Here is a 27,714-nt window from a genome sequence, read left to right on the forward strand (position 1 = left end):
GTCTTGACGATTTGTATAAATGGGACATGCGGCTTGTAAATTGCACGTTGCGAGTGAGAGAGAGAGAGAAAGAGAAAGATGTAGGCGTGAGGTGTCAAGAGGCGAGAGTATTCGAGCGCAGAAAGAAAAAAACCTGAATATCACGATGCCTAAGTAATTTGTATAAAAAAAAAAAGAAAAAGAGGAAGGACGAATCTGTAAAGTTAAAAAAAGAAAAAGAAGAAACTACGAAAATGTGTCGCGTTATATGCGGGGCTGAAGAGAAAATAATCGCGGCAGCGGCGATCGCTGCGTGAATTGGCAGCAGTAACGAAAGCGTCATCGTTATCGTTAGGGCGAGAACGAGAGAATTAGGTATCTCCTAATCTTCGCGTATATATTTTAAGTCTAATTCGTTTTCTCTCTCTTTGTTTTTTTTTTTTTTTTATTAGAAGAGTTTACTTTTTTCCTTTTTCTTCCGCTCTAACTGTCTCTCTTTCTCCGTTCTTCTTTCTGGCTTTCGTCTGTCCTGTCGTATTCCTTCTTTTTCAAGTCGAATAGATGTACCCAATCTTCTTTTTTTTTGTGACCTGGTTTAATGTAATAATTATTAAGAGAGATATTGGTTAAACTGTATTTAATAATATGGAATGGTAGAGAAATCGGCGAATTGTATTTGAGATCAATACAATAATACGATTAAGAGAGAAAAAAAATATACATCTTTGTGTAATATAAATATAATAAATGATAAAACATAATTTGTGCAAGCGCTGTGTATGCATGTATGCGTAATGTAAGCTGTCGTTGAAGTTTTAATTGTAAATGTATTGTGTTTAGTGCTGTTTGTTAATTTGACATATTTTTTTTGTTATTTGAATTTTGCGCGCGGTTTGAGCGAATTGAAGGAAAAGTTCGCCGTGTACCTAACGCCCTCTCGTTAACCACTTTCGGCGTCCGGTTTCCGGCTTCGTCAGTTGTGGCCGTTACGGGTTACGGGTTGAGGTGTCCAGGTTCGGCATTGCGGCAGGAAACGCTCGTTAATTTGCAATCGTTTATCGTTCAACAATGAGACGGTCATATTTCGAGATTTATGCGTTTGTGAATGTATATTTTGTGTGCGCGGTCGCGAGTAACTTGCTTTCTTTTATGATTTTGCTCAGAAACCGATTGATCATCAGGTATGTATTTAAATATGTACGCAAGACGTACAATATTTAATGAAGCATCGTTATTTTCAGTACGTAATAACAAATTTCAAGCTCTCTCGAGAGCAGATCAGAATTAGAATAAAAATATTCGCGTGATAATTTGGGCGTTAAAAAAATTTTGAATTTTCTGTATTATTTGTTAATCTCGGTTTAGCTCATTTCACGTTTTTGTCTATAGTTCAGGAATCTTGATAACTCGCCTCTGTTACTAAAAATCAGAAAGAAGTAAAAGAATTAAACCGAGATTAGACGTTAAAGTGCAATAGAATAAGCATTCAAAATGGCGTAGTAACGCTTTTTTCATTTTTCTTTGCCTAGATTTTCGCGTACGAGCGCGAGGGAAAGGAGTAGCCGGCCATTTCACCCACCTAACTTTGACGTTGGCCGCGAGATGGGGCCTCGAGCGCTGATTGGCCGAACGCTCGTCATGAGCAACGCGCGCGCGCTCCTACTACAGTTCGTACCGAACCATCGTGGGAGGTGGATGCATCACCTCGTGCCGCTGCGGATGTAACGGGGGTGCCGATTATGAGCTCGCGCGGTATCGCGCCGTGATCTCTCGTCGCCGCAACGAGGAATTATGTCGACTCGGAGAAATGGGTAATTTGCCGACGCTCCTAGTGAAGTTTGGTGCTGCGTTCCTCCTCGCCTGTCACGCGGATTACAGCCTGGCCCAGGATAACGCGACAGGTAAGTGTTGAGCGTCATTTTCCAAGCCTGGCGCGGTACGCGAAGCCGCGCGATGCATCCGCGCACGCACGTGGAACGCCGCAGCGTGCACGCACAGCCGGATGTTTCGGTTGTTAATTATACCGATTATATGCTAACGATACGAGCCTTGAAGAGAATGAGTCGGGAATTTAAAACGGGACTCCGCCGAAAAGGTCGGTTTAAAAATTATTAGCTTCCTTTTTCAAGCAGGGATCGTCTTGACTGTTATATTCGTTGAAATATCAATTTTAAAAATACGCCTGATATTTTACGGGAAAGAACTTGGAAAATAATGTTGATTTTTTTTCAATTGAGTTGTGCGTAAAAATATTTAAAAGTCTCTTAATTTTTTTTTTTTTTTTAATTAAATTTCTTGGGTTCCTTAAAACGCATTTTCATATTTAAACGCTATTCTTTTCTCTGCACCTCGACGCGTATGAAACTTGGCGTGAACTCATCGAAAAAGAATGAGAAAGTCATTTACTTCTTTAGCTTTTCGAGTACGAGCGTCTCGGAAGTAAAGCGCGATTTCGTTCTACATTTTTCAACCTGCTTTCTCACGTGGAATTGCCTTTGTTTCTCATAAAATTGGTTGCGCCTTCAATAACCGATCGTCTTATATACACATATCAAAACATGTAAGACGTTACGTATAATGTTTTCGTCGTTTACGAGCGATTACGAGGCGATTACGTGCGTGCGCTCCGTGCAAAGTGTGTTTATGCATTCGCGCCAGCGTTAATGTTAATATATTATTCCGTAATAACGCTGCGTTACGCTCATAAAAGATTCGCCCGGCTTCAGTTTTGAATATTAGGCACGCAATTTTTATCCACGCGGCGCAGAGTGCACCCGGCATCTGCAATCGCGTGCTCCCATATCTAAAATACGTCGTAACACGCATTTCGATCGAGACGCGGGGTGAGGATCACTTAATTACATTCATTAAACATTATTAACCCCGGGGGTTTTCATACGTTCGATAGGCGCGTCCGGCGCGCCAAACCGTTAAAAATTTTGCACGCTCGATAAGTTTCGTTAAAAAAAAAAACAAAAAAAAAGAATTATGTCGTTGCACTCGTTGCAGCGATGTACGATCCGTTTCACAGCGAGCTATCTCGGCCGTGATATCTAAAGGGTTCATTAAAATTGCACGCATGGAGATTAAATTACTATGCTTCATCAACAAACTTCGACGGTGTAATTTCGTATCTACGGTGTACATACATCTCGAGTTTTAGAAGTGCTTGATCTTATTAACATGATGAGCCTATTATATGTCAGAGTTGCAGTATGCACGTGGAATATTAAGGCAATACATGCATTACGTTCACTTCGAGCCTAGGCGAAAACTTTAATCGAGTTGATTTAACAACAATAATTAATTAAGCTAAGTTATCTCAGACGTAATTAAACTTGTAGCTCCGTGCTAAAAACGGGGAGAAAACTATTCCGTAGGAAAGTTCATTCGCGTCGATACTGGGTCTACTGCATAAATTTCCGCAATTAGCACCGAAATTCCTTTCGCTCGTCTTCGCCTCTGACACTTGACGTAAGTAATATTGTATTCAAAGCGACAGCCTTAGCCTCCCTTAAGCATTTAAATTGCGCCACGGCTTAATTACGCGTGCCTTAAACCGAGAGACCTCGCGTCTGTAATAACCGTTGAGAGCGCTTCGCCTTCGTGGATCCTCGCCAATTTCGTGTACAAAACGCGAGAGCAGTAAGAGAAACACGTACCTCATCCCCCGGGTGCTTGTTAAATCCAGCCTAAGTGCCGCATGACTTTTTGAATTACGATCGGCTTTGCCCGCTTCCCTGCCGCAAGTTTCACGAGCACGGTCCAATTAATCGCGAAAAACATGCGGAGGTCTTTTTAAAATTTCACGTCTAAGCGTTTCCTCGCTTTAATGGCCAGAGCTACGTTACATCTGCGCTTGAGCCTTGTAAAACTACCTGAGTTAAAAAGGTCGAACATACAATCAACATCGGAATGAAAGTACCGGAAAAATTCGAGACGAATATTTTTCCTTTCTAAGTTTTAATTAACATTTTATTAAGACGCTTATGGGGAACAGTTTTATTTATTTATTTATATTAACGCACAAAACTCCCATTTACTGTAAACCAAAAAAATAAATAAATAAATAAAGTAAGTACACAAGAAAGAATAGAATAGAAAATAAATTTGGAAGTTAGAATTGTTGGTACTTTTATCGTTTATCGCTCTTGATATATTGGAAGTTCTCCCGGAGCGAAATACCGGTCCGCGATAACTTCTGAAAAGCCTGAGTTAGAGCCGGGCGGACAATTTTAGCAGCATCCTCGCGCGAGAGGAAGTGTCTTTTTGCGGGGACGTTTGGTCTGTTTATTTCTGCCTTTGTGCAACGCGGTGGCGTTCTCGCGCGTGACGAACGCCGCGTTCCTTCCTGAAGGCGAGCACGAAGCGCGGTGGTTCGCCATCGGCCGGTGGTCGGCACAGCCGTCTCAACCGCTAATTGTTGCACAATGCTCTCTCTCTCTCGCGAGTTCACAGGTGCATTGCACCAGAAATCCTCTCCCGGTACTCGCTCTGCTCGTCTCGCCCGTACTCGCCGCCGTTCAATGGCGTAGAGAGCGCCGCGCTAGAAAAGGATTGCGAAATGCGCCGCAGCTATCCTAGGAACGCGACAGATAAGAGATCTCATCTCCCGGCGTGATCTCTTAATCTATTGTAATCCGTGAACGCGCGAGCTTTGTCATTTCCTTCACAATTTTTTTTTTTTTTTTTATTTTATTTTATTTTTTTTAATTTTAAAAACCGTGGCGAACGACGTGGGTAGTAACGAGAGTAAAAGGAAAAGAAATTACCTGACACATATTAGTACATTTTTACGAAATTTTTACTCGCTGTGAAGATTATTCTGAAGCGATAAAGTAACTTATGGAACATTTTCGCGGAAGGTAAAAAAAAAAAAAGAAATAATCGAGAAGAATTATTTAATTATCGTGGAATTATGTAATAAAATTTATTCGAGTATTCGTGGGAAACGCGACAATACTTTACGTGCCGGATTAAAATTCAACGTTACTCTTTCGAAGATGTCCTCTCTATTGTGATTCCCTGCGGCCAATCCTGCCGCCGGAGTCCTCGCCGTTTCGAGGTTCGCGTAACGACGAATGCACTTAGGCGCTTGTTTCGCGGAAGGAAGAGGGAAAGTGTGAAAAGTTTGCTTTCTTATTTACGCCTCTGGTACTCTATCGAGGCGCGATTAGGTCGACGTGTCCGTCTCGTTTGTGGAAGTGAAAGGACGGAGAACCGTTTTCGCGTTCGGCCGACCGTGCTCCTACGTGAGCAAGCCGCGACTTATCGTCAGAAAATCCCAGCCGCGATCGCGGACCTGTGCTGGGAAACCCGTATTAAGGGCGGCTGGTCCGGCGATTTGCCCGACCGACCCCTCCCAAGGTTCATTCGAATGTTCCGTCTGAATGCCCGATTGAATAGATTCAACCCTTTCATGCGCTTCGGGGGCCGAAATGAATCCACGCGCCTCGTATAATCTTCCCATTGCAAAACGCGGTGGATAGCATTCGTTTAAATATTCGATAAAAGCTTCATTTCGCGATCGCCGGATTATATTTCCGCGATAACGTATGAAAACTTTTTAATGCGTTCTAAATTAGATTTATTTAATGTGCGAGCTGTATATTTAAGTGGGATTTGCCGCGTCGTTAGGCACGGATATCTCTTCTGTATGTATTTTCCTCCTTCAGTTCTCGTTAACGACACGTAGATTTTCCCGCGGACGCTGTTTTCACTTTTATTTTATTTTATTTATTTATTATATTTTTTTTTTACTTTTTCCGAGACGTTAATAATTATTTCGTCTCGTATAATATATGGAATTGCACGCGATATAAGTTTCTCCGGAGAGATTAGTCCAGGGGGATCACTTGGAATATATTCTTGTTAAAATCATTACGCGAGCCATAGTGCCGAGATGTTTTCCAGCACTGGTGAAAGTTTAACGATTACCCATCGTTTATTAGGAAAATTAATGTTACAGTTGGGTTTCAATTAAACTCTTAAAAAGGTATAAAAGCTATAAAACCCAGCCCCCTATTCAATTTCTACGTATTAGTAAAAGTTTATTTTACTTCGGGAGATTCTCATTTATATTCACGTGAGCCTGTAAACGTACGGCTAATAATTAGTTTAACATTTAAACAAGATACAGCATGCAGGTAAAGATTTAATAGAATATGAAATCGGTAGGCACTCGATTAAAATCACAATCCACAGGCTGTTTAAGGGCAAGAAATGAAACGTTGGCCGTTTCGTATCAATGATGGTGAAATAGCAAATCGTTTGAGACAGACTTTAATCGTGCGACAGTTTGTCGCGGAATACACTCTCCTTCGTGCTTCCGGTTCATTGTTACGATATACCGTTTCTACCGACGCGAATGCAATTTTGCAATCCTCGACCTCTTCCTTCCTCTTGGCGGGCGCAATTCGCGGATACGCTTTTCTGCATATTACATTACTCTATACCGTGCTCATTTCCCCGACGTGAAATTGCTCTCTTCGTCTCTCTCTCTCTCTCTTTCTCGCGTGTCGACTGGGGCACCATGTCCGGGATCCGCGTGCGACACGCGTCACTAACGTGACGTCGCCGTCCCAGCGGTGATGAGCGGCAGCATCCTGTGAGCTCAATGCGAATCGACGACGGCCACGCCGATTAGCCATCATCGCGCAGATGAGAAGATTGGCCCAGAGTTTTCATAATTAACGCCGATCGCACGTCCCGCCGCCGCGTCGCCCCCGCCGTTTATTGTTTCGCATACCGGGGAAGTTATGTTTCCGCACCGTGCGATCTGTTAACACTTTCGCGAAGGAAAGGAAGACTCTAGGGTCTTCGAAGCCGTTCCGTTCGTCTCGTTCTTGGAAGGAAGAGAGAAATTTTTCGCGCGTTTCACGGCTCGGGGATTATTGTCCGTGTGATTCCGACGATCAACCGCTTCTCTGGGAACGAGACCCTCCTTCTCGATTTTATATGTTACCTAACTTTGAGAATGGGTCGTGTAATATCGCTCGTGTGATTATGAAAGTGTGCTGAATCGCGCATTCTTGATCGAGGCAGGAGTCACCCGGTCTGTACGTTCTTGCGAGAGTGTGGCTGTTGTTTAACGGGACAAAGCGAGGGGTTGCGGACGTAAATTATAAATTTTTTTTTCGTTAACTTCCCGTACCACGAAGTAACGGGGAACGCAACGACTTATCAGAATCATCGTAGCGGAATGCTTATCAATGGCACAATATATTTCCGGGAGAGTTACCAGGCCGCATGTGAGTCACTAGACGTTGTACGTCTGGCTTAATTAGTAGTATCGTTGAAACGTAATTCTCTAGATTAGGCGCGCTAAAGAGCAAGATGGAACAACAAGAATAATTTTCTATGCTTAAGTTAACTTACAATGCTAGTTAATATCGTGAAATATGAAACGTTTTCTTCGACGTAAATTTATTAATGAATAACGCAAGTATTTATGTCTCAATCAATATATCACATGATGGTTATCATTAATGAACGCATCGAAAAGGTTTTAACGTATGATTATGCGTATTTAATAATTTGAAATAAATTCAGGTTTGATGAAGACATAATTTGTTAGGAAATAATTAATATTTAGTAAATTTATAATATACACTTTAATAAACTATTTTTTTTTTCTTTTTTATAACGTGCTCTACTTGCGTTATTTTAGTATCTAAAAATTATCACATTTCTCACATCGTCGTTATTTAGTAGTTTTAATTAGCAGAGAGTTATTATTAATTTTTGGGTCACCTACAAATGCTGCTAGTTATTAGTGTGTCTGATCGGGAAATATAACGATGTTGTTAATATAATGCATATTGCATTTGCCTAACAAGTAATTATGTAAAATTAATATTTCTGATTTTCAAATATGATATTTAATTGAACGAACTTCAAACAGGTTGTAATTAATATAAATGTAATTAATGAAAAATTATTAAATTATAACTTTTATTAATTATTTCTACGCAATATGTTTATGCAAGTATAATTCAAACGCGAACGCTTGAATATATATAAAAAAAAAAAAAATTGATAATTAAAACACTTCAGCACATTGTTATAATCAAACTTTTAGAGCCGTAATGTCTTGTAAAATAGTTCTCTGAGGATATGTCGTATATTGATCCACCGTTCGAAACCGCACAGTATTAATACAATATAATTATTTTTCGCTGTCAATTATTCTTCATTTACGAGCCACGAGATGCAACAAAAACCAATGTGGCTGGAAAGGTTAACGGAGCCGTCCGGTCGTGAGATCTTCTTATCTCCGAACCTTACTCGATCTCCGGCGAACCGTAGGTAAGCGGGAATCCAGACTTTTTTTTTTTGACCGGTATATACCGGTCCGCGGGTGACGGTTCCGTGGATTAGAAGTGGGATATATGATAGTCTGCTATCGTCTCTCCTTCTCTTCAGAGAGAGCTCTCATTTGATTTTCCAAAGTACCGTTTTCTTCTACGAATCTAGCGCAATCCATCTGCTTCTCTGCAGCGCGCAAAGTGGCCGCTACGTCGCCTTGTTGACGTTTAAATTATCTCCCGGGTGTTCTCGCGGATAAAAATTAAATTAACAAAGTCAACGCGTTTTACCGCCGCGACATCCAACTCCTTCACTAACGTACGCCGTCCTTACTTCAAACGCAGAAAGAAGTACGTTAAGTTTCTTAGAGGTAAAGCACTCGCGCTAATCAAATAATCTTAACGCGGTGCTTTGCGCGTAACGACCGTGGCTGAATAATTAGGCGAGTGAGAGATTTACTTCGAATGCGTTATTTTTTTTATTTTTATTATTTTTTATTTTTTATTTTCTTTTGTTTAACGGAGCGATATCTTGGCGATCGAACGGGCTCGAGATATCTCAACGAATCGCTCTACGATTTCCCGCACGACGCAAACAGCCAATAGAGCGAGGCACGGGATAACGGTATACGCTAAAGTCGCGAGTGCAACGAGCGCGATAATAGCGGACGCCGCCGGCGCAGAGAACAACCCGTGCCCGATACAATTTTAACGCGCGTTTTATAACGTGCCGCGCACGCGGATACGTGATTTGCTCCGCGCTGCGTGTGACATTTGTCGCCGCGCAGAAAACTGGCCGTGAAATCCGATGCACGCGACGTTTATCCGGACGAGTGCGGCGAAATAAAGGCACGAAGGCTCGATTGAATTACGGAGAGAATGTCCCACGCGTCTTTCTTTCCTTCGAAACGCGTGGCGGCTTTAAAGTCAAGACGCGGAAGATGTGGATTTAATTTTTTTTTTTTTTGGAGATTACGTTGACAATAAGATGTGACACGGTTCTTTCATTTTCCTGCTCTATTTTTTTTTATTTTTTTATTTTTTTTATTTCAATGCATCTCGTGCTCTTTTAGAAGTTAGATTAAAATATAATCGAATTGTGGATCTACATACGTGCTCGTATATTTCTTATTTTACGTTAAACGGACCGTCGCTCGTCTTTGTTCGAGTTTAATTAATACATTTTACTTTTAAACGTTAATTTTATACTATTATATATTACAACGGTTTTTCCGTTACCTACGAGACATCGAACTCCTTCAAGTCCGGCAAAAACTGCGTAATATACCTTCACGGAGACAAAGCGAGACGTGAACCTGACATTTCAATTTATTCTTAAGCAACTTCTCGCTTTAATGGCCGGAACTGCTTGTTTATTCTATCTAGAAGCTCAAGGAGTCCCTGAAATAAAAGTCAGAAACAGTCTCACTTAATTAGCCTCTGCAAAGATTAACGCAGCAGCACCGGGATTTATTCGTACGCGTTTTTTTCTTTTTTTTTTTTATCGATAAACAAATCCGCTGGGGCGAGGTACCGGTGATTCGTAATCGCTTTACATCCCGCGATGGAAAGTAAAGTGGCTTTTATACACCGCCCGGGACCAGACGTGCGCTCGCGACGCAGACCTTATTACGTGCACTCAGAAGTGCCGCTCCTCGCTTACGAAGACAGAGAGAAAATGCGGTTTTATCGGCTGAAAACGTGTTCTCTTTACGAGCCAGAAGGCGTACGCGCGCCGGGGTCTTGCTATCGGCATCCGGTCCGTCCATTTCCGCCCTGGCTCCGGTAACTCGGTGAAACATCTGTATCCTCTTCGTCGGCTCACTCGTCCCCATCGATCTCTCTCTCTCTGTTCTCCCTCTTCTTTCCTCCCTTTTGTTTTTTTTTTTTTTTCTCCGTAGCCTTTTCTCATTATCATTGCTCACCCGCGATTAAAGGTTTCACCGCAATCTCATTACGAGATGCGCGAAACAATGTGTTCTTTCATACCCGTCTAATTTGTCCGCGCTTATCGAACCGTTGAACTAAAGAAGTAACATTATTAATTTGTGGCCGTTCGTAATAATCGTATTTAATGTCGACATTCGCCTCACTTCGCCGTGGAAAAATATGTTATTATGCCCTCGCGATTGCACGCAAAATTTGTCGAATTAGAAGACAGAAACTTATTGTTGCCGCGGAAAGTAGCTCGAGCCGTGGGAGATAAAGAAACCCCTTACGTTTTCGTCATTTCCGCCGAGGAAACTGGGAAAAGGAACGCGACGCCTCTCTCTTTCTCTCACGTCATTTCTCATTTCGGCGAGAACGTGAATTCGATTTCGACGCTGGAAGACGTTGAAAGCGCAGATAGCCGTACGTTACGTCGTTACCGCATAGTTTCCTAATCACGTCTACAGCGTGACATCACTTACTATCATCGTCGTCGAGGTCTTGCGGTTCTAGTCATTACTCCGCCAGTTATCATCGCGAATCCGTGAACAAACAAACCACTCACTCTTCAGTTTTTTTTCCTCGGATTTTTTTTTTTTTCTTTCTTTCTTTTTTTTTTTTTTTTTTTTTTTTGCGAGCCACTTGACGTCTCGCGGAAATAAAATGTCAACGATGAAGAATAGTTAACAATATTTGTTATTTGTTCGAGCGGCGAGATTCAATCGAACGGGAACTCGCGGCGCGTGCACATCGTTTAAGTCACTTACGTCCCGGCGTCTTGAAGTTTCCGATTCAACAATGGTCACCTGCGTTTCCGCGATACGATCGATAGAGCATAGAGGGATGCGAGGGTGCGTGCCACGCTCGTCGCGTGAGGGCCCCTCTCCGGTCTGCGAGGGGTTTTCCTTTCTGGCCGAACGTCAACCCAAACCCCGCGCTGGTCGATATCGTTCCTTCTTTTGCGTGCGTTTCGTTCGGTGGCGACACAATAAATTCATAAGCGGGCACATAAATTAATTTCAAAGCGCAATATTCTTTGAACGCATTCGAATACCGCACGCGCGAAATACCGCTGATATGAATTTGTCGATATTTTTTTGCACACCCGCGCAGGGCACGCCATAAACACGGGAATATACATATAAAAATAAAGCTGGAAACATTTTTCTGATTTTTCATCCCGGATGTTATTTGCCTCCACTTCCGAATTTAGCACGTAATTAATTTAGACGTAATTAAGCGCTCATTTATTATCCCTGCCCGCTCTCAATAAGCTGTTTTTACATCAGCGGGCAATGTTCTGCCTAAATACAGACTTCGCATTACGAGCTGCCTCCGATTCTACGTGTTTTTAAACCCAGAGTCGTCACGAGGAGATTTTTCAACTCTTCACGGTTTTTTTTTTTTTTTTTTTTTTCTTTTTACAATTTCATTGAAATTTAAAACACTCGCGAAAGAACGCTTGACGGTATGCGTATAGAAATATATAATATTTTAATAACGCCGTTTTGTCGGCTGCGGTTTATAAACACGCAAATAAACGCTCGTCCGGATTATAAACAAAAGGTGTTTATACTCGTAGGCACACTTCGTACACCCAGCCGATGAATTGTAACTGTACTTTGCCGGCGGGGTCCCTCCGCGATAGAGGCATCGACATTAACCAAGTTACGTAACGGCCGATTCTCTCTACCTTTCTCGACGAACGACGGGGCCCGAGGTGCAAGCCGCTTCTCTCTTCATCTCCGTTTGTTGTCTCTCACCGTCTTACCGTCTCGTTGTGTACCGAGAGGCCCCGTGTACGGGGCCTCGTTCGCCTCGCACGCGTACCTCGCGCGGAGGAGTAAATCGCAAAGTACAGTTACTCGTTTGTAGGAGCGCCGAGGAGAGGACTCGATAGATAGGAGAGCTAACGCGAATCGCCCAGCATCGCGTCTTTCACAACGAGAAACCCATGAAATATTACGCGGACGCGTCGGCAACTTTGCCAGAACTCCCGAAATGGTCCCTCGAATAATTTCGAAAAATTTCGTAAAATTATTTTCGTTAAAACGCGCTTCGTTCACCGAAAAATAATAAATCTCCACGCACGTTGCTTTCGAAATATTTCTTTAATGATATTTAGCATCTGTATTTATTTAAGCTTGAACACCTTTGGGATTACAACCGGGCACGGTCGTATGCACTTCTGTCGTTCATTAACAGCAAAATGTACGCGTTAAAAATTACCGATCCTGCGACGTTTAAAATTCTCGCCGGGTGAAAATCGATTTTTAGACGTCGAGGCGAGAATAGAACCGTGCCGCGTGCCATTTTCTTTATCAATCTTTTAAGACTGCCGCGGGTTAAATTAGTGGCCGTTCCGTAGCAGACGATACGATGTGAAACAGTACTTTTGTATTCAGAAGTGACGGTAAAACCTGCCGCGCTCCCCGTGGCAATTAACTTCTTTCATCTATTTCAATTAACGTCGACCTACTTTTGACGTTTAACAGAAACTAGCCGGACGGTCCATAAGTCGCGCCGCGGAAACCGTGTTCGGACGCATGTTACCCACCGGGCGAACCGGGTCACCTGTTTCCCCGGTTTTCCCTTCCGATAGCGATCGCGGGTTCGATCTGGAATTATTAATAAACGCATTTCGACATCGTGCCCGCGCGGTCGGTCTCTCCCGGAGTTTTAATTGGCCTCGCGTGCATTAACGCGCAATAACGACGTTTCGCGGGCCCGTTGCGACGACTCGGGACAAAACGGGAAAGAAAGAGATGGGTAAAAGAGGGAAAGACGCAAGCTGCATATTAAGTGCACGCTCGATTCGACGTGTTGCAATCAACCGGCATGATACGTACTATTCGTCGCGGCGTGCGAAAGCGACGACGTTTCGCAAAAGAGGAGGAAACGCTTGAGAGTTCAAGTATGACAGTTCGAATCCGGTACGTTGCATCGTCGTTCCAGATTAAAATAGTACTGATAGGAGGAGAAAAAAAAAAAAGAGAGAACCAGATTGGATTTTCCAGACCAAGATAATTTTAATTGAATTTATACGGAATCAGTTCGGCCGTTGAAAGTAATCCTGCCATCGATCACTGCGGATAAAAATGTAGTCTCTAACTTTAATTTCTCTTTCACTTGCTCGTTGCGTTGAACACCGTTGCTAGAAAATTGGAGTTTAATCACGCGACTACGAAATGAATTTGAAATAGGGGAAAAGAAAAAAGGGGGATAAAAAAAAAATCTTCGCGGATTATGTCGCGCGAAAAGGATTGAAATAAATTCGTCGCGGAATAGACGAAGCGTTTATTGATCGTAAAATTGTCAGTGCGTTTGAAACGTGCACCCGCGTTTTGCGATTTGAAGGCCGGGAACACGCGGTCTGGGTGATTTTTCGTTTAATTGCTCGTTACTAATTACTGAGCTGATGAATTTGTTTCCCATCGGGGGAATGCTCTTAATTGTCGAGAGTAATCGCATTTCATTGTGTTTTTAAGAGAAACTAGACATGACAGAACGCACGCTACACGCACGTTATACATTTTTTTTTTTTTTTCTACGTTAAAGAAAACTATTTTACATTTAATTTAATTATTAATAATAATATAAATTATGAAATATTTTTAATGGAAAAAATATTAATGAAAGATTCCCGACGATAAGACACATTTTCATTTTTCTTTTTTTTTTTTTAATATTTTTTTTTATTTTACATTTAATGCTACGCGTCTCTGAGAAAGCGAAAGAGAAAACGGAGAAAAATAATAGCAAACTTGAGAGATATATATATTGTTTCTTGGATTGCGATTGCGCTTTTAGAATCGAAACGTCTGTTTTTCACCCCGCGATGTCGAAACGCCGTATTTTAATTGCGAAGCATAATCGCAAACATCGTTGGGCGCTCGAAACGGGCGTTACGTAAATGAGCCGTAATCATCGGACAGGACGAATAATTAGTGTCTCGTCGGCTGTGAATTCGCTCGAAGGAACGGACGGGAAACCACGGAATTAAGTTTCGCAAATTCACGGGTCTAATTGCACGGCACAGGGCGATTTCTCGCAAGCTCTCGCCGCCCCTCGCGAAATCCGCGCGAAATATCGGAAAGCAGAACTTGCCTCGATATTCGGGCTAGTTCCATGCAACTTACATTAGACACGCCCAGCGACCAGGCCGGTTTATCAATCGATGCGGTAAACTTCGATCTGACTTTTCGTCGGGTTCAAACCGAGCAACGTTTTCTCCTCCGGGACGCAAATCTAGCTGGTCAGCGACGTTTATCTCGCATCTACGCGCGATTGCAAGCGATAAGAGCGACCGTGAGTTTGAAAAATTATCGGATCCTCGACGGGAATAGTTAGCTCTTCACACGGAGAAGAGAAAGTGACGAGATGCCATCATCGAGGTATTTTCAGCGTGATCTTTTAATCGGTGACGGCGTCTGCGTTTTGTCGACGTCTGCGGAACGACAGATCCAAGCGGGTCTGCTTGCGACTTAGCATCAGGGACGTTCCCGTGCGACGACCACGGGACGATAAGCACGGCTGTTCATGGAAAATTAATTTTGCTACGCTTTCACGTGCGCGCATAAGCATCCAAAGCCGCGATTCCGTCCTGCCCGCGCGATACGGGCGATGAGCGCATCGCTCGCGTCAGGTCACTTCGTCAAGACCTTACATCCCTGACGTAAGACGCACTTATAGGCCGCGTTACGACCTTCTGGAATTACGCGCGCGATATCACCGGGATGTAATTCAATTTGATGTTCGCCCGACGAGTCAAATCCGAAAAAGAATCGCGGGTATTTAACGCCATTTGCGTCGCACTGCGAAAAATGCATTCGTAATACAGTTTCTCAAGGTTATTTTGATTATGCAGATAGACTATTCAAGCCGGTAATAACCGGCGCGCAGTTTACCGTGTTAGGAAAAAAAAGAAAAAAAAAAAAAATAAGAAAAAAGGAAATGTATAATTTATTTAAAAATTATATCTATATATTTTATACTAATGACACCCGGACGTCAGTTTGTTCAAGAAAATTATTATCAGACAGATTTTCGCGTGTCATTGTTCGCAATTATGCCTAGCCGATTGGTTATATTTAGAAGCAAATTACGAGAAATCATAGAGCGATAATTGCGCCGTCGTATTATCTAAACATGGGAAAAGGACGGCTCGCGTGTCGCGTTGCACACGTGTGAACGCGTCGTGCGTGTGCGGAAGGTATGAGCATCTGCCGGCCATACGTTCGGTCTGCCAATTGTGGCTTGTTAATTTCGCTGCGAGTCGTTGCCTCGCGCTAATTGAACGCCTTGACGAATTTTAAACGAAACCAAGTGCCAAAAAGCCGCGATAATCCGTCGTGTTTCGCTCGAACCTGCCGTTGCGGGGAAAAAGAGGTTTTTAAAAAAAAAACCTGCCGCTGTGACGTAAATGCATCGTTTTGTAGTTGACATCGAATTAAGTTAATTTGATAATGTATTTTCGTTTTATTATCTAGTTATTTAATATATCGCGTGCACTTTGGGGTCTTTGAGGAAGTCCTTGGAGATCACTCGCGCCTCCTTGCCCACTACACGTGGTGCATTCTCTCCTACTTATTCCATTATTGTAAAATTACCGTACGCGGAACGACGTCCACGTACTTACCTGACGCGCTTAGCGTTTCCCGTGTTTCGCGTTTTACTTTTGCGATAGAATCGTTGCACATCCATGGCTTATTGGCCTCCCCAGCGGCCTTGCAGCGGTGCTCAATCGCCCTCTCAAAAGTGTGTCGGCTATTCGAATATCGAGCAGGAGGTGAATGTACCTGGAGGTGAGCGGACCTGTGTCCCAGACGGTCGAAAAACTGTCCCGTGTCGCATTAAACTAAAATTCGATATTCGCAATCGGAGAGCGTGAAAATATTACAATATATACGATTATTACGAATACAAATTTTATTTAAAAAAAATATTATATTAAAGTGAAAAAAAGGGGGAGAGGAAAAATAAAACATTTTTTTTTTATGTGGATTTTACGATTTTATAGAATTGTATTAAATAATTTTGAGAATTACAGTTGCTAAGATTGCACCAAATAATTTCAGCAGGATTCAATATAATTGATATAATATCTTGAATTTCTTGAATCCACTTTGTTTAATTTTTTTGCGAATAAAAAAAATTAATTATTCGTGCACAGGAGCGAATAAGAAAATATATGTATATGTACGGACTTTCTTGACTGTAATGCTTTGCGTAAATCGATCCGAACTCTTATCGAGCACTGACAAACGCGCATTAGTCATAGCATATCTTTTAAAATTTAATAGCGAACGTCGTTCGGACATTGTATGTCCGTGTTTTAATGCAGAAAGGCATTAGCTTCAAACGTAGAAATTACGAACGATATTTGAAGACCTTTTAGTTCGTAATACAGCAAACTTGTGAAAAAGTTTTTATAAGATTTATGAAACACTTGTTAAAACTATGTTTTACGCTTCGCTTGTGAAGAACGTTTACTTAAAAGATGTTGGAATGTTTTACACGCTAGAAATTATAGCGGCATCGCGTTATGATAAATCGCCAGAATAAAAGCTAGCCATTATTTCTTAGAAAGTAACAACATTGGTCGGTGTATCATTTATATACGGTGTATACTTCGCATCTAATCTTCTGTGCGTAGTCAGTTTTTATTAGGGAAAGTTCGATGCCATAGTTTGAAAAGAAAAAAAAAAAAAGAAAGACTGCAAAACGAAGACTACATAATTTTGTGTTGGCGCTTGTAAATTGATTAGCCTCGTAAACTATCCTTTTTTTTTTCTTTTTTTTTTTTTTAGTTAAAAGCCGGTAAAAAAACACTAAAACGCGCGACGCGAATGTCAGGAGATTATTTTATTAATAGTGCACATTTAGATAAGTGGGTCTGTCCAGTTTCGAGTTTCACTTATATAATGTGCTTTCAACGTAAACAAGGAACTAGAATCAGGCGAATATATTTGCCGACCGAGCGCATCGAATTAATATCGCGACCGTTCGATAGAAAAAGATAAAAAAAAAAACAAGTAATTTCGTTAATAATCTACATTTTCTAAATTGAATCGTGACACCTCCCATCCGTCTTTGTCACTTGGGCGTAACTTCTGAGAAAGAAGATAGGGGCCGTCTTTCTCTTAAATAGAAAACTCTTTTCATATTTCTCTTCGGCAGTGTTGTCGGAGAAGCAACTTTGAGCACACAAATATCTTTTTAATCATTTTCAAACTTTTATATGATTCTCACGTCGTAGAATTACTTTGACGATCGGCGGCGGCTTTTCGCACTCTCCGAGTCTTTTCTTTCGAGATGCATTTACGGTTTGAATTTTCACATGCATAATTTAGTATTCCGCGTCGAAGTGAGCCGCTCAGGGAAATTGACAAGGGGAAAGTCTTAACTAGCTATCGCGAGAGAAGCGACAGCGATCTGGATTGAGAGTCTCTGCGAGTAAATCGCTGCTAGTTCGTATCACGATCTCTGCCAATGATCAGCAATAACGCGCTGTTCGTTGATCGACGGAGAAAGAGAAGTTTCACCTGGCCAGTAATGGCACTTCCTGATAGTCAGGTGGAAGTACCTCGGTACGCAAGTACGAGAGCCGTCGAGATATCAGGCCCCGGCCGACCGCTGGAACGTAAATGGCTCCCAACGATCCGCGAAATATATCGGCAGAATTTGTTCGAGCGCAATGATATAGCGCTTCACCGAAGTTTTTGTCGTACGGGAACCGCACGCGGAAGCATCGATCCTCGTCTGCATACATCAATCCCGTCAAGTTCATAACTTTTTTTTTTTGTAACCAGCCAGTTCTCTGTGCTCGAGTTAGGGGGCATCAATCTTTACTTTTGTATTACTCTCCGTGCGCCTTGGAAATAAACTCGCAGCTTGCCGGTACTTGCCCTGTTATTCCGCCTTACCTGCGGCTATAAAAGCAACTTTTGGGCGAGGATACTTTATCCGGATTTCCGCGCAGATCACTCCTCGTCCGAGCCGGAATTTGCGGGCACCCTCTCCGTTATTCAGGTTGTTGGAAAAACTAGAAATACTGGACGCAACTCGGACTTTTCCCGTGACCCTGTCTCTCGAATTTAGGAGGACTGGAAACGCACGTTGTGCAACGTACGTCGGCCGTTATGAACTCGATTTACATATCTCCGGCGATTTAGTCCTTGCATCAAATCGAAGCATCGATTTTCTTGCTCGGTCATCCTAATTTGATTGGCAAAAAATTTTATTCTCGTCAACGCGAACGCGTCGATACTTGAAATGAGGCGCAACCGAAGTTAATCAAGTGTGAATTAAATTTTTTTTTTTTTATTTTATTCCGCCGTCATGTGTTAATATCTGCTTTACGCACGCCACATGGGACTTTTTGACGATTGTTAAACACCGTGACGAAACGGGAACTTGATGTTGCACGGAGATATATTCTTTAATGCCGCGTTCGCTTTTTGCTCTCCTATCTATACGGCGATCGGATTTTTTAAGACCTTTTTTTTACGCCGCGCTCGCTGTGTGAACGAACGAATGCACTTCGCCTCTAATGAGACTTTTTATCGGAGATTACGGAAGGCATGCACTTCGATACTCGATGTCTGTACGATGATGTAGTTTCAATATTGCGTCGTTCTCTTCGATCTTCGCGCGACACGATGAGAGAGAAAGAGAAAATGTCTCCCGGCAAGTGACGGCAATTTTCAACAATTTTTAATCAATACCCCCCAACGATTACGCAATAGTAAAATAGATATATCGGGGTGTCGCTCGAATTACTCTCACGCTTATTGGATAATATTGCGCTTTATTATGTAATGAGTTCACGAATAGAAAGTGCAATACACGGTTTGCTTTATCCGGTGTCTGTGTTATACATTCGATCGCATATATTTCCCCTTTGCTCGTAAGAATGCAGTTTCGATATGAAACGCAAAAACCCACTTATAGATATTTAAATTCGACTTCCATAAAACAGTTTTCTGCTATACACGTCCGTTTCTTTATTCCTACTCAAAGTTTCAGGAACATTCGAGCCCGGCTTCGTTCAGGTTCGATTTCATTTGAATGCGCCACGCCGTTTCGTCTCGCGGAGCAATCCGTGTATATATAATATATACGTGTGTATAAAAAAAGGGAAGTTTGAAATTATACTCCATCAGGTTCGCACCTACTTATGCGACACTTAAAATACCGTCTCTCCGGCTGTCGCGCGTCCGACACACGCGCGTGCTTCTCGGACGTGAGGTAACTGTACTCTCGCGCGTACATTGGAGTGCATACGGGCGACTGACACACGAGCTTCTCACGTGTGCGCCTAAAAAGAGTCGACGTTCCTGGGAATCACCTGGGAGACAGCCGCGCGGATTTGCAATCCTTCGACGGCGAACCGGATGACGTTTTCATCGGCGCCCGTTAAATTCCGCGGGCGAATCTACGCGCGGAGAAGCCCACCGCGAAAACTCGTCTCTCCGCCGGGGCGTATGTGGGTTAGTATTATAGAAAACGCGTAGCGAAAAACGAAGCTGGCGAGGTGACAGGACAAACGAGACCCACTTCAGCCGACTCGACGAACCGCGTTATCGAATATTATATCTCCGCGTCGACGTTGAATCCCGGCGAGCAGGATCGCAATCGCAGTCTTATCTCTACTATTTTAATTGCACGATAATGTATTAATTGGTATTATTTTTTTTTTTTTACATCTGCAGTGGACGGTACAGTCACGGGGATATTCTCATGTAGCTGGTTTTGTGTCTTAAAAAAAAAGAACAAAAAGAAAAAAAAAAAAGAGTCCTCGGTCGCATAGGAAACCGAGTTAAATTATACGGAGAGTCGGCACACATAGCCACGTGCGCTTCGCGACAGAACATCAAAGATCTAGACGTTATTAAGTAGAAACGTCAGCGGTAGACAATAGACGGTCTAGTTAACTACACTAATTAATAACGAAAAGGAGTACGTACGTATGCAACCGTCTGTAGCGTCCGAGTTCCTTTATAAACGGTCGTTCGTTACGTTGCCCGTGAAATTAACGAGTCTTGCGCTGAATAAAATTCTCGGTATTACAATCTACTGACAAACAAGATTTTTTTTTTCTTTCTTTTTTTTTTTTTCCTCTCCGCGACTTTTCCGAGTAAAAAAGAAACCGACGGGAAAACTTATCCGCGGAAGAGTGGAAAATGACGCCGATTCGATCACATGGGCCGCTTCGAAGCGACGACTTCTCTCCTCGACCTTTAATTATCTAATTAAAACTTAACTCGTAAACCTACTCACAGCTCCGACGCGCAGATGGACGTCACGAAAAGCTGCTTAATGCGGGAGGGGAAACTGATTTGAGAAAAAGAGAAAAAAAAAAAAATCACGCGAGAACGCGGCAACTCAATATTAAATCCGGGACGGAGATAATTTCGACGAATCTCCCGGCGATACAAGTTCCTTTTAATGAGACATTGTAACTCCACGTTGGATTTATCAAACGCTCGCTCGAATGAGGGAAATATCCGCTTGTTCCCTGCCCCGAACTATTTATCGGCGAACTTTCAAAACCACGTCACGCGTGACTTTCCATTAAATAATATCGAATTATCGGCAGTGTACTTTCCACCGAGATAGCGCAGGATGGAAATCGATCATCGTTAACGCGGATAATGGTCATCGAATAATAGGACGCAGTTTCTTCCCGCGATAACGATCGAGAGAGAGGATCCTCCTCTTGACGGCGAGATCCTCGACGGGTCGTTCCATCCCCGGCACATTTTCCCGAGTGCCGGGACCATCTGTCACGGCGCGAGAAAAGCGCGTAGAAAGTTAACACCCGCGGGGAATCGCGTGGCGTCCAGAAGTGCTCCCCGCCGTATAACGTCGACGGAGCCGTAGAATAAAACAAATAGGCGCCGTAGATATTTTTTTTTTCTTTGTTCTTTTTTTTTTTTTCCCTTCTTCTCATAGAGCTCCGGCCACGTCGGAGAAGGGGACGAAAGCCCGCAGCGGGCCCCCGACCTAGTGTTCTCAACTCGGTGAATGTGTGTGACCGGCCCGGCCGTCGTCGTCATTCGCCGTCGCCGTCGTCGTTGTGCCGTTTCGAAGTGCACGGAGCGGCGGCCGCGCGCGTTTATAGACCCACATAATCGAGAAACCAGCAACCGCATTCCTCATGCATGTACTAATGGACTGCCTCGGCCGCAGCCTCCTCCCCTCCTTCGCGTGTACGCGGGGATCTTTCAATTTTCTCGCTCGCTGTCCATCCGGCTCTCTTGCGTGACCCTACGTGATGTATATCTGGTCACCGGGCGCGGAGGAAGAGATCAACTCGGAAGAGAAAGGGAACGGGAGGGTTGCATGCGATCAAGGAAAACATGCTCCGGCCGAGATTACAAATAAGCGTCTCTCGCACGGTGCCCTGCGATGAAGATGTCCGTTGGCGAGCATAAAAATGTCAAAGATGCTTAAAAAGATGAAAGATACGAGGTGTAGGTATCTCCTTCCAAACGTAATGTAGTAAATGAACGAAAAAAAAAAAAAAAAGATTCCGGACGCCTGGAAAAGAACGTTCGGAATAAAATAGCAGAGTTTCAGGGAAAAGGGAAGAGAAAAGGAGGAGATTAAATTTGTATTAAAGAAGAAAATGTATAGGTAGAAAAAAAAAAAGAAATAAGCCAAGTTCTGAGAGTAGAAAATACCCGGCTAGATTACGAACGAGGGTCTCGCGATACGTTGCGATATGGATGTTATTAAAAAGTGTATCGAACACATCGGGGGTATCGCAACGTTTTCAGAAGCAAGTAAATGCTACTTGAGATACATCATGGCATGGAAAATGACGTCGAGCGAAAATAGTAGAGTTCTAAGAGGAGAAACGAGAGAAAGGGATATTAAAATGAGAGATATTAAAGAAGTGTAACTGGAAAGAAAAAGGGAATGAGCCGAGCTTAAGTAGGTGTACCGGCGAGATTGCGAATAAATGCCTCGCAATATGTTGCAGGGTGGATTTTATTAAAAAACAAATTTAAAATATCAGGAGTATCGTCAAGTGTATTTCTCTTCGAGAACGATGTAAACAAGACGGATGCGTCTGGAAAAAGACCCTCGGCAAAAGTAGCGGAACTCCGGGAGAAATAGAAAGATATTAAAATCACGTTAAAAAAAAAAAAAAAAAAAAACGTAATTGCGTGATGAAATGATCAAGGAAAGAAACATGCGAATCGAATTTCTACCGTACGGCCGGTGATCCACAGCCTCAAGCGGTGGCCCAAATATTTGACACACATAACACGTAGCTGCACATACCTAGATATAAAAAAAAAAAAAAAATAAAGTCCTATCAATTCTTGGCCGAAAGATTTTGATGTTTACAAGTCACCGCGCAATGCATTATTCAGGACTCTCGTAATCGTTCGAATCGCGACACTCCACGCATCCCAAATGCGACGGTTGATCGAGAAAGATTAACGCCCCCGAGATCCGTCGAAGATCCGCGACGAGCAATTGGTCCCCCGACGTTTCTATAGGAAAATTCTCACTCTACCGATTGAAAAAAGAAATATATATACATGGCAAGGTTACTCTAGGTCTGGGACACCCTGTATATTTAATTTGCCTTGCACTCGCGCAGCAACTCACTTACAGAAACATCAGAAGGTATTGCGGCGCCAGAAGGTCACTTGTAGAAGGGATAGGAAATGGCAGTGTAAGGACTGTAAGGCACGTTTGCCCACAAACGAACGTATAGCTACGCCACTCACGCTTCTATCCTTCCGCATCTCGTGCCATTATATACCGAACGATATGAAACGAAAGGTAAACAAAAGCGTAGACCCGATGGCGACCGCGACGTGACACAAAGTTTTCTAATTTTTTTTTTTTTTTTTTTTTTTTTTGTCATCTGGCAATGACCCAAAGGCAGGTCGAAGTTCCTGAGAGTACGCCGACCTTTCCTAAGGCCTGGTATACGCTCGAAAGTTTTGTTAATAAGACTATCGTTCCTGAAAAGACTTCGCTCGCAGGTAGATCAACGCGAAAGGCACTGTCAACTTCTTCGTGTGCAGCGGGAACTTCTACCGCTGAGAGCGGTTCTCGAAGAGTAAAATTCCGAAGTTTATACCGTAAGATTCTGGCTAAGTTTGGTAATCGTTAACGTCAACGAAAATTCCGAAAAGTTTAGATAAATCGCGTAATTTCGAACGTGAAAGCAGTGTAGGTTCTCGACGTTACTGAAAGTGCAGCTTCCGCGATTCTTTTAAATATCTCTAAATCATCTTTTAAAGAATTAATAAAAATCAAAAATAAAAAAATTATAAGTTGTAAAAAAATTAAATTTTGTAATGCTATCAAATTAAAAATATTATCTTTTCCATCGTTGAATCGATACTTAATTTTGACGCGTACGTTCTTCAAACACCTGTTTCAATTTGGTTAATAACCCTGCGTTTTATCAATTGCAGCTGGAGAATGCATCGAGTCCGAGACGGGATGCAAGAGATGCAGAGACGGAACGTGCGCCAGATGCGCCGTGCTGCTACACCAGGGTACCTGCGTGCATACCTGCCCACCGGGTTTCATCGCCGACTGGTCCACCCGGGACGAATACATGGGCCGCATCTGCCGGGAGACCGGCTACATGTTCGGCCTCACCGGTAGCCAGGTCGCAATTCTAGTGGGGGTTGTCTCCGGCGCTACCATCTGCATCTTCATCATCCTCTGCGGCGCGATAGTTGTGCACCGTCGTAAGAAAAAGGCAGCGAAGCTGGCCCAGCAGTTCGAGGACAGGTATCTTTTGTAATTTGTTCGTCGCTTTATCGTACATTCTACGACACGGCGGTTCGTTGAGGGCTTTCTCGTATATTTTAGTGCGGAAAGGAGAGAGTTTCTAAAGCACCTGGCGACGCTCCGTGGAGAGGCCAATACTTTCCTCGCTATGCTCAACGACACCAGAAGACAGGTCCGAGAGTTGTACTACTCGGGAAGTAATGGAGACGGTGCCGTTGGAATCCAGGCTTACAGGTACGAGTACAATAGAGAAATTAGGCCATCGAATATTTTTCTAAAATTCCTCTGTTGTATCGTTACGGTAGAAATTACTCATTAAGTGAAAAATATTCTGAAAAGATATATTAGAAGGCCTGATTTTTTAAATAAAGAAATTGTGCAGTTATTTTTTTTTGTGGAAATGATATTCGTGGAATTTCTTGAAAATTTTTTTTAATACATAATTGTACGTATAACTCCCGCCGCGTGTACGTAGGCGTTTGTGTGCATATTAATCTTTATTAATATTATTGCAGACCAGTGCTACGTGACCTGGCGAGGATATTGGTCCTTGTGAACAGGAGAGACGACGAGATACCACTTCCGCCCGACGATTGGCAACGATTATTCTCGTGGGCAGAGCGGCTGCTGAGAAGATACAAAAGGCATAGTTCTCCAGAAGTAAGATTGTTACTCTCGCTAATATTTTTGCGTGAAATAAAAATTAGCGTCACCGATATTATCTCACTTTTAATTCTTTTTCACGCCAGTCCCTAAAGCACTTTGGTGAGTCACATGCCCAGCTGTATGCAAGAAGCATAACGTTATACAGAATCTCCCCGCAAAAATTTCCCTCTTCCTCTGAATGGCAGATTATTTTTTGCATTTAACATATGAAACAATATTTTGTATGGTATTTATCCTTGTATTATAATTATAAAATTATTTAAGGTGGCTCAGCTCGTGACGTTCCTACAGCAGCCGACGAACAATCCCGTCCAAATAAACTCGCCACCGCCGCAACCAATCGCGACGGCGCAAACATCACCTCATCAGCCTGTATATGAACCGAGAAGTACTCCTACTAATCTCACCACATTCCAAGCGAACGTTCCGCTTGCCACGTTTCAAGCGAGCGACAAGTCGAGTATCAGTCCAGCGAGTTCTAGCCTCGGGTATACAAAGGACAGTAGTCCCCTCGGCTCGAGTCTAGGTCAAAACAGCGCTTCCGGGATTTACAATAGCGAGAAGCTCAGCCCGAACGGCTCGACAATTGGCCAAACGACACCCCTGGTCTATGGTAACCTGAAGCGAAAAGGATCGAGAACGACGAGTGACTCGCATCTTCAAGAATTGCAGACGATCTCTGCGTTTAATCGCAGTTACAATGGTGGGGCGATGCCACTGGAAACCAATAGCATCCGTACGTTGCACGACGAGGGTGAAATTAATGATGGTTTGGACCGCGATTTGAATCCTCAATGGAAATTTCAGAGCAGCCCCGTAGAGGCGGCTAATTACACCATTCTATCAGATTGGTCGCCCGCTCGCGACTATCTCATCGACGACTTTACGATTCTCGGCTTTCGACCACAGGACGAAATCACCACGGAATTGTAATGTCGACAGACAGTGATACGTAACAAACAAGACTTGTAAATGGGTTTCGAATGTTTGTCTGCGCCAAAATATTATTTAAAAAATTGATTTCGACTTTCCTAAAATCCTCAACACCCTCTTTGAAAATCCTGTAATGAAATATTTCGTATTATGTTGCCGATATTGGTCACATGATTAAAAAATATACAAGTAATAAGTAATCCCAATGATTCATTATTAAGGTAGATAAATTTCATGTTTTCAATTTTTTTTAAAATGATTTAATGTAAAATTTTGCACATTAATGATATATTTTCATAAAATCTTATTGATTTTATACGAAGTTGTAACAAAATTTAATATTGAGTCATTTAAAAGAAGTTAAAACTGCAATGTCGACTCTTAAAATTTGTCGATCGAGAAATCTTTCAATTTGTAAACAGAATATCTGGTAATTTCCATGCCATCTCTAATATACATAAATAGAATCAGTTAAACTGAATAAAAAAATGCTTTACTATTTTACACGTATCTTAATTAATTAATAAAACAATTAAAATTAAAAAATCTTAATTTTTTATTAATTAAACTTGTTATAATGGAAGAACTTTTCACATCGAACATAATTCAGTCTGTGTGTTAATAAGAAATGGTATAATTACTAGACATTCTGTATATATAAGTACACTGTGCAATCGAAAAGATACAATGATCCCAAGTGTTAATTACTTCATATAAATTATTGATTTCTATTTAATTCTGCACGGATACAACAATCATTGTATGCTTTATAGTGTACTAGTCAACATTTTAGTTAATCATATTTGAGATCGAATCGCATCTTTGCGATTTCTATATTTATTTGTCGTCTGCATCTGAGCATTGATTATAATAACTCATTTAACTTTGTTCTCGACAAACTATAGTTGTTTAAACTTACATGCAATCAACGATCACAGTATTAAGTGATTTCTGATACCGTTCATTATATCCTACGTATAAGAATAAAAATTCACATTCCACTCGGATTACCGAATGGATATTGTGCAGAGACGTAGACGTGAACGACAGAGTAAAAGAAAGCAAATTTTACTGTTGTAATTTTATTTATATAAATGAACATACATATACACATACATACCCTGAGTTGAACGTGTCATTATAAAATATGTATGGCCAAAGTGGTCATTTGTACAAATGATTGTAAATATAAGTGTAAGAAAGTATCAAATATACGTATTCTTTGCCAATATTTAAGAATTTGACCGGTATTCATAGTATGTTCTTAAAATATAAGGCGGTCTTGAAATAAGAACCGACTATAAATACCGGCCTTTATACTTATTTTGTAAACTTTTATCTTTAATTAGATTTTTCGAATGTTTATAATATGAATTTATGAAGTAATTCAGTAAATGTTTTCATTTAATCATATTTATATTTTTTAACTTTACTTTCTGAAAAATAAGACTTGCATTTATAATTTGTAGGAATGTTATTATAATTAATGATTATCGTCAATCGATAAAATTATTAGTTATTTTACCGTTTGTAATTATTAATACTTAGATAGTTATCATGAAACATTGAACTTTAAAGTATCAAAGGAATATAATCGAATTAGAGGTCGCATCGTTAAACTAAAAAATAATTTTTTTTTATTGTTTGGATCGTTTAAGAACTTTTAGAATTTTTACGAGAACTTGAATTATGAAAATTCAATATCTTGAACTGTGACAATCAATAGTTAAAAAATTTTTTTTTAATGTATTTAATACTTAAATATTAACATACCATTATTTTTATTTCTCTAATTTGTTTCTCTTGGTATTTTTATTCTATTAACATTTTCGTGATATATTTTTATAGCTGTGGCATTGAAAGAACAAAAAAAAAGACCTTAATATGAAAACGTAATTGGGAATAAGTTGATAATAAGTGAATGATGAGGCTCTATGAGCTTTCATAATTACGCGGTTTTTTTACTGCTACCGGAAGTGAGAATGCAGCGCGCGTGACGGTGGCTGCGCACGCAGCGACGGTGGGACGTAAAGGCTAGCGAGCACATTTGCTCGAAAGAAAGCAAGCTGACCGTTACCATTTCCCCACGAAACAGGCCTACGAATTTCTTTTTCGACATCGGTATGCC

General features: G+C 41.8%; 1 protein-coding gene across 1 annotated transcript; it reads left to right on the top strand.

Annotated features, from left to right (window-relative positions):
* The first annotated feature begins 331 nt into the window (after positions 1–331).
* T48 (FU domain-containing protein T48) lies at positions 332–26,815 on the top strand. Its single transcript, XM_070668192.1, has 5 exons — positions 332–1,880; positions 23,663–23,987; positions 24,069–24,221; positions 24,503–24,647; positions 24,918–26,815. The coding sequence occupies exons 1-5, from the start codon at positions 1,787–1,789 to the stop codon at positions 25,584–25,586; spliced, it is 1,386 nt and encodes a 461-aa protein (XP_070524293.1). The 5' UTR covers positions 332–1,786; the 3' UTR covers positions 25,587–26,815.
* Positions 26,816–27,714: the final 899 nt, after the last annotated feature.

The sequence above is a fragment of the Cardiocondyla obscurior genome, linkage group LG17 (assembly GCF_019399895.1).
Source record: "Cardiocondyla obscurior isolate alpha-2009 linkage group LG17, Cobs3.1, whole genome shotgun sequence".
Taxonomy (NCBI): domain Eukaryota; kingdom Metazoa; phylum Arthropoda; class Insecta; order Hymenoptera; family Formicidae; genus Cardiocondyla; species Cardiocondyla obscurior.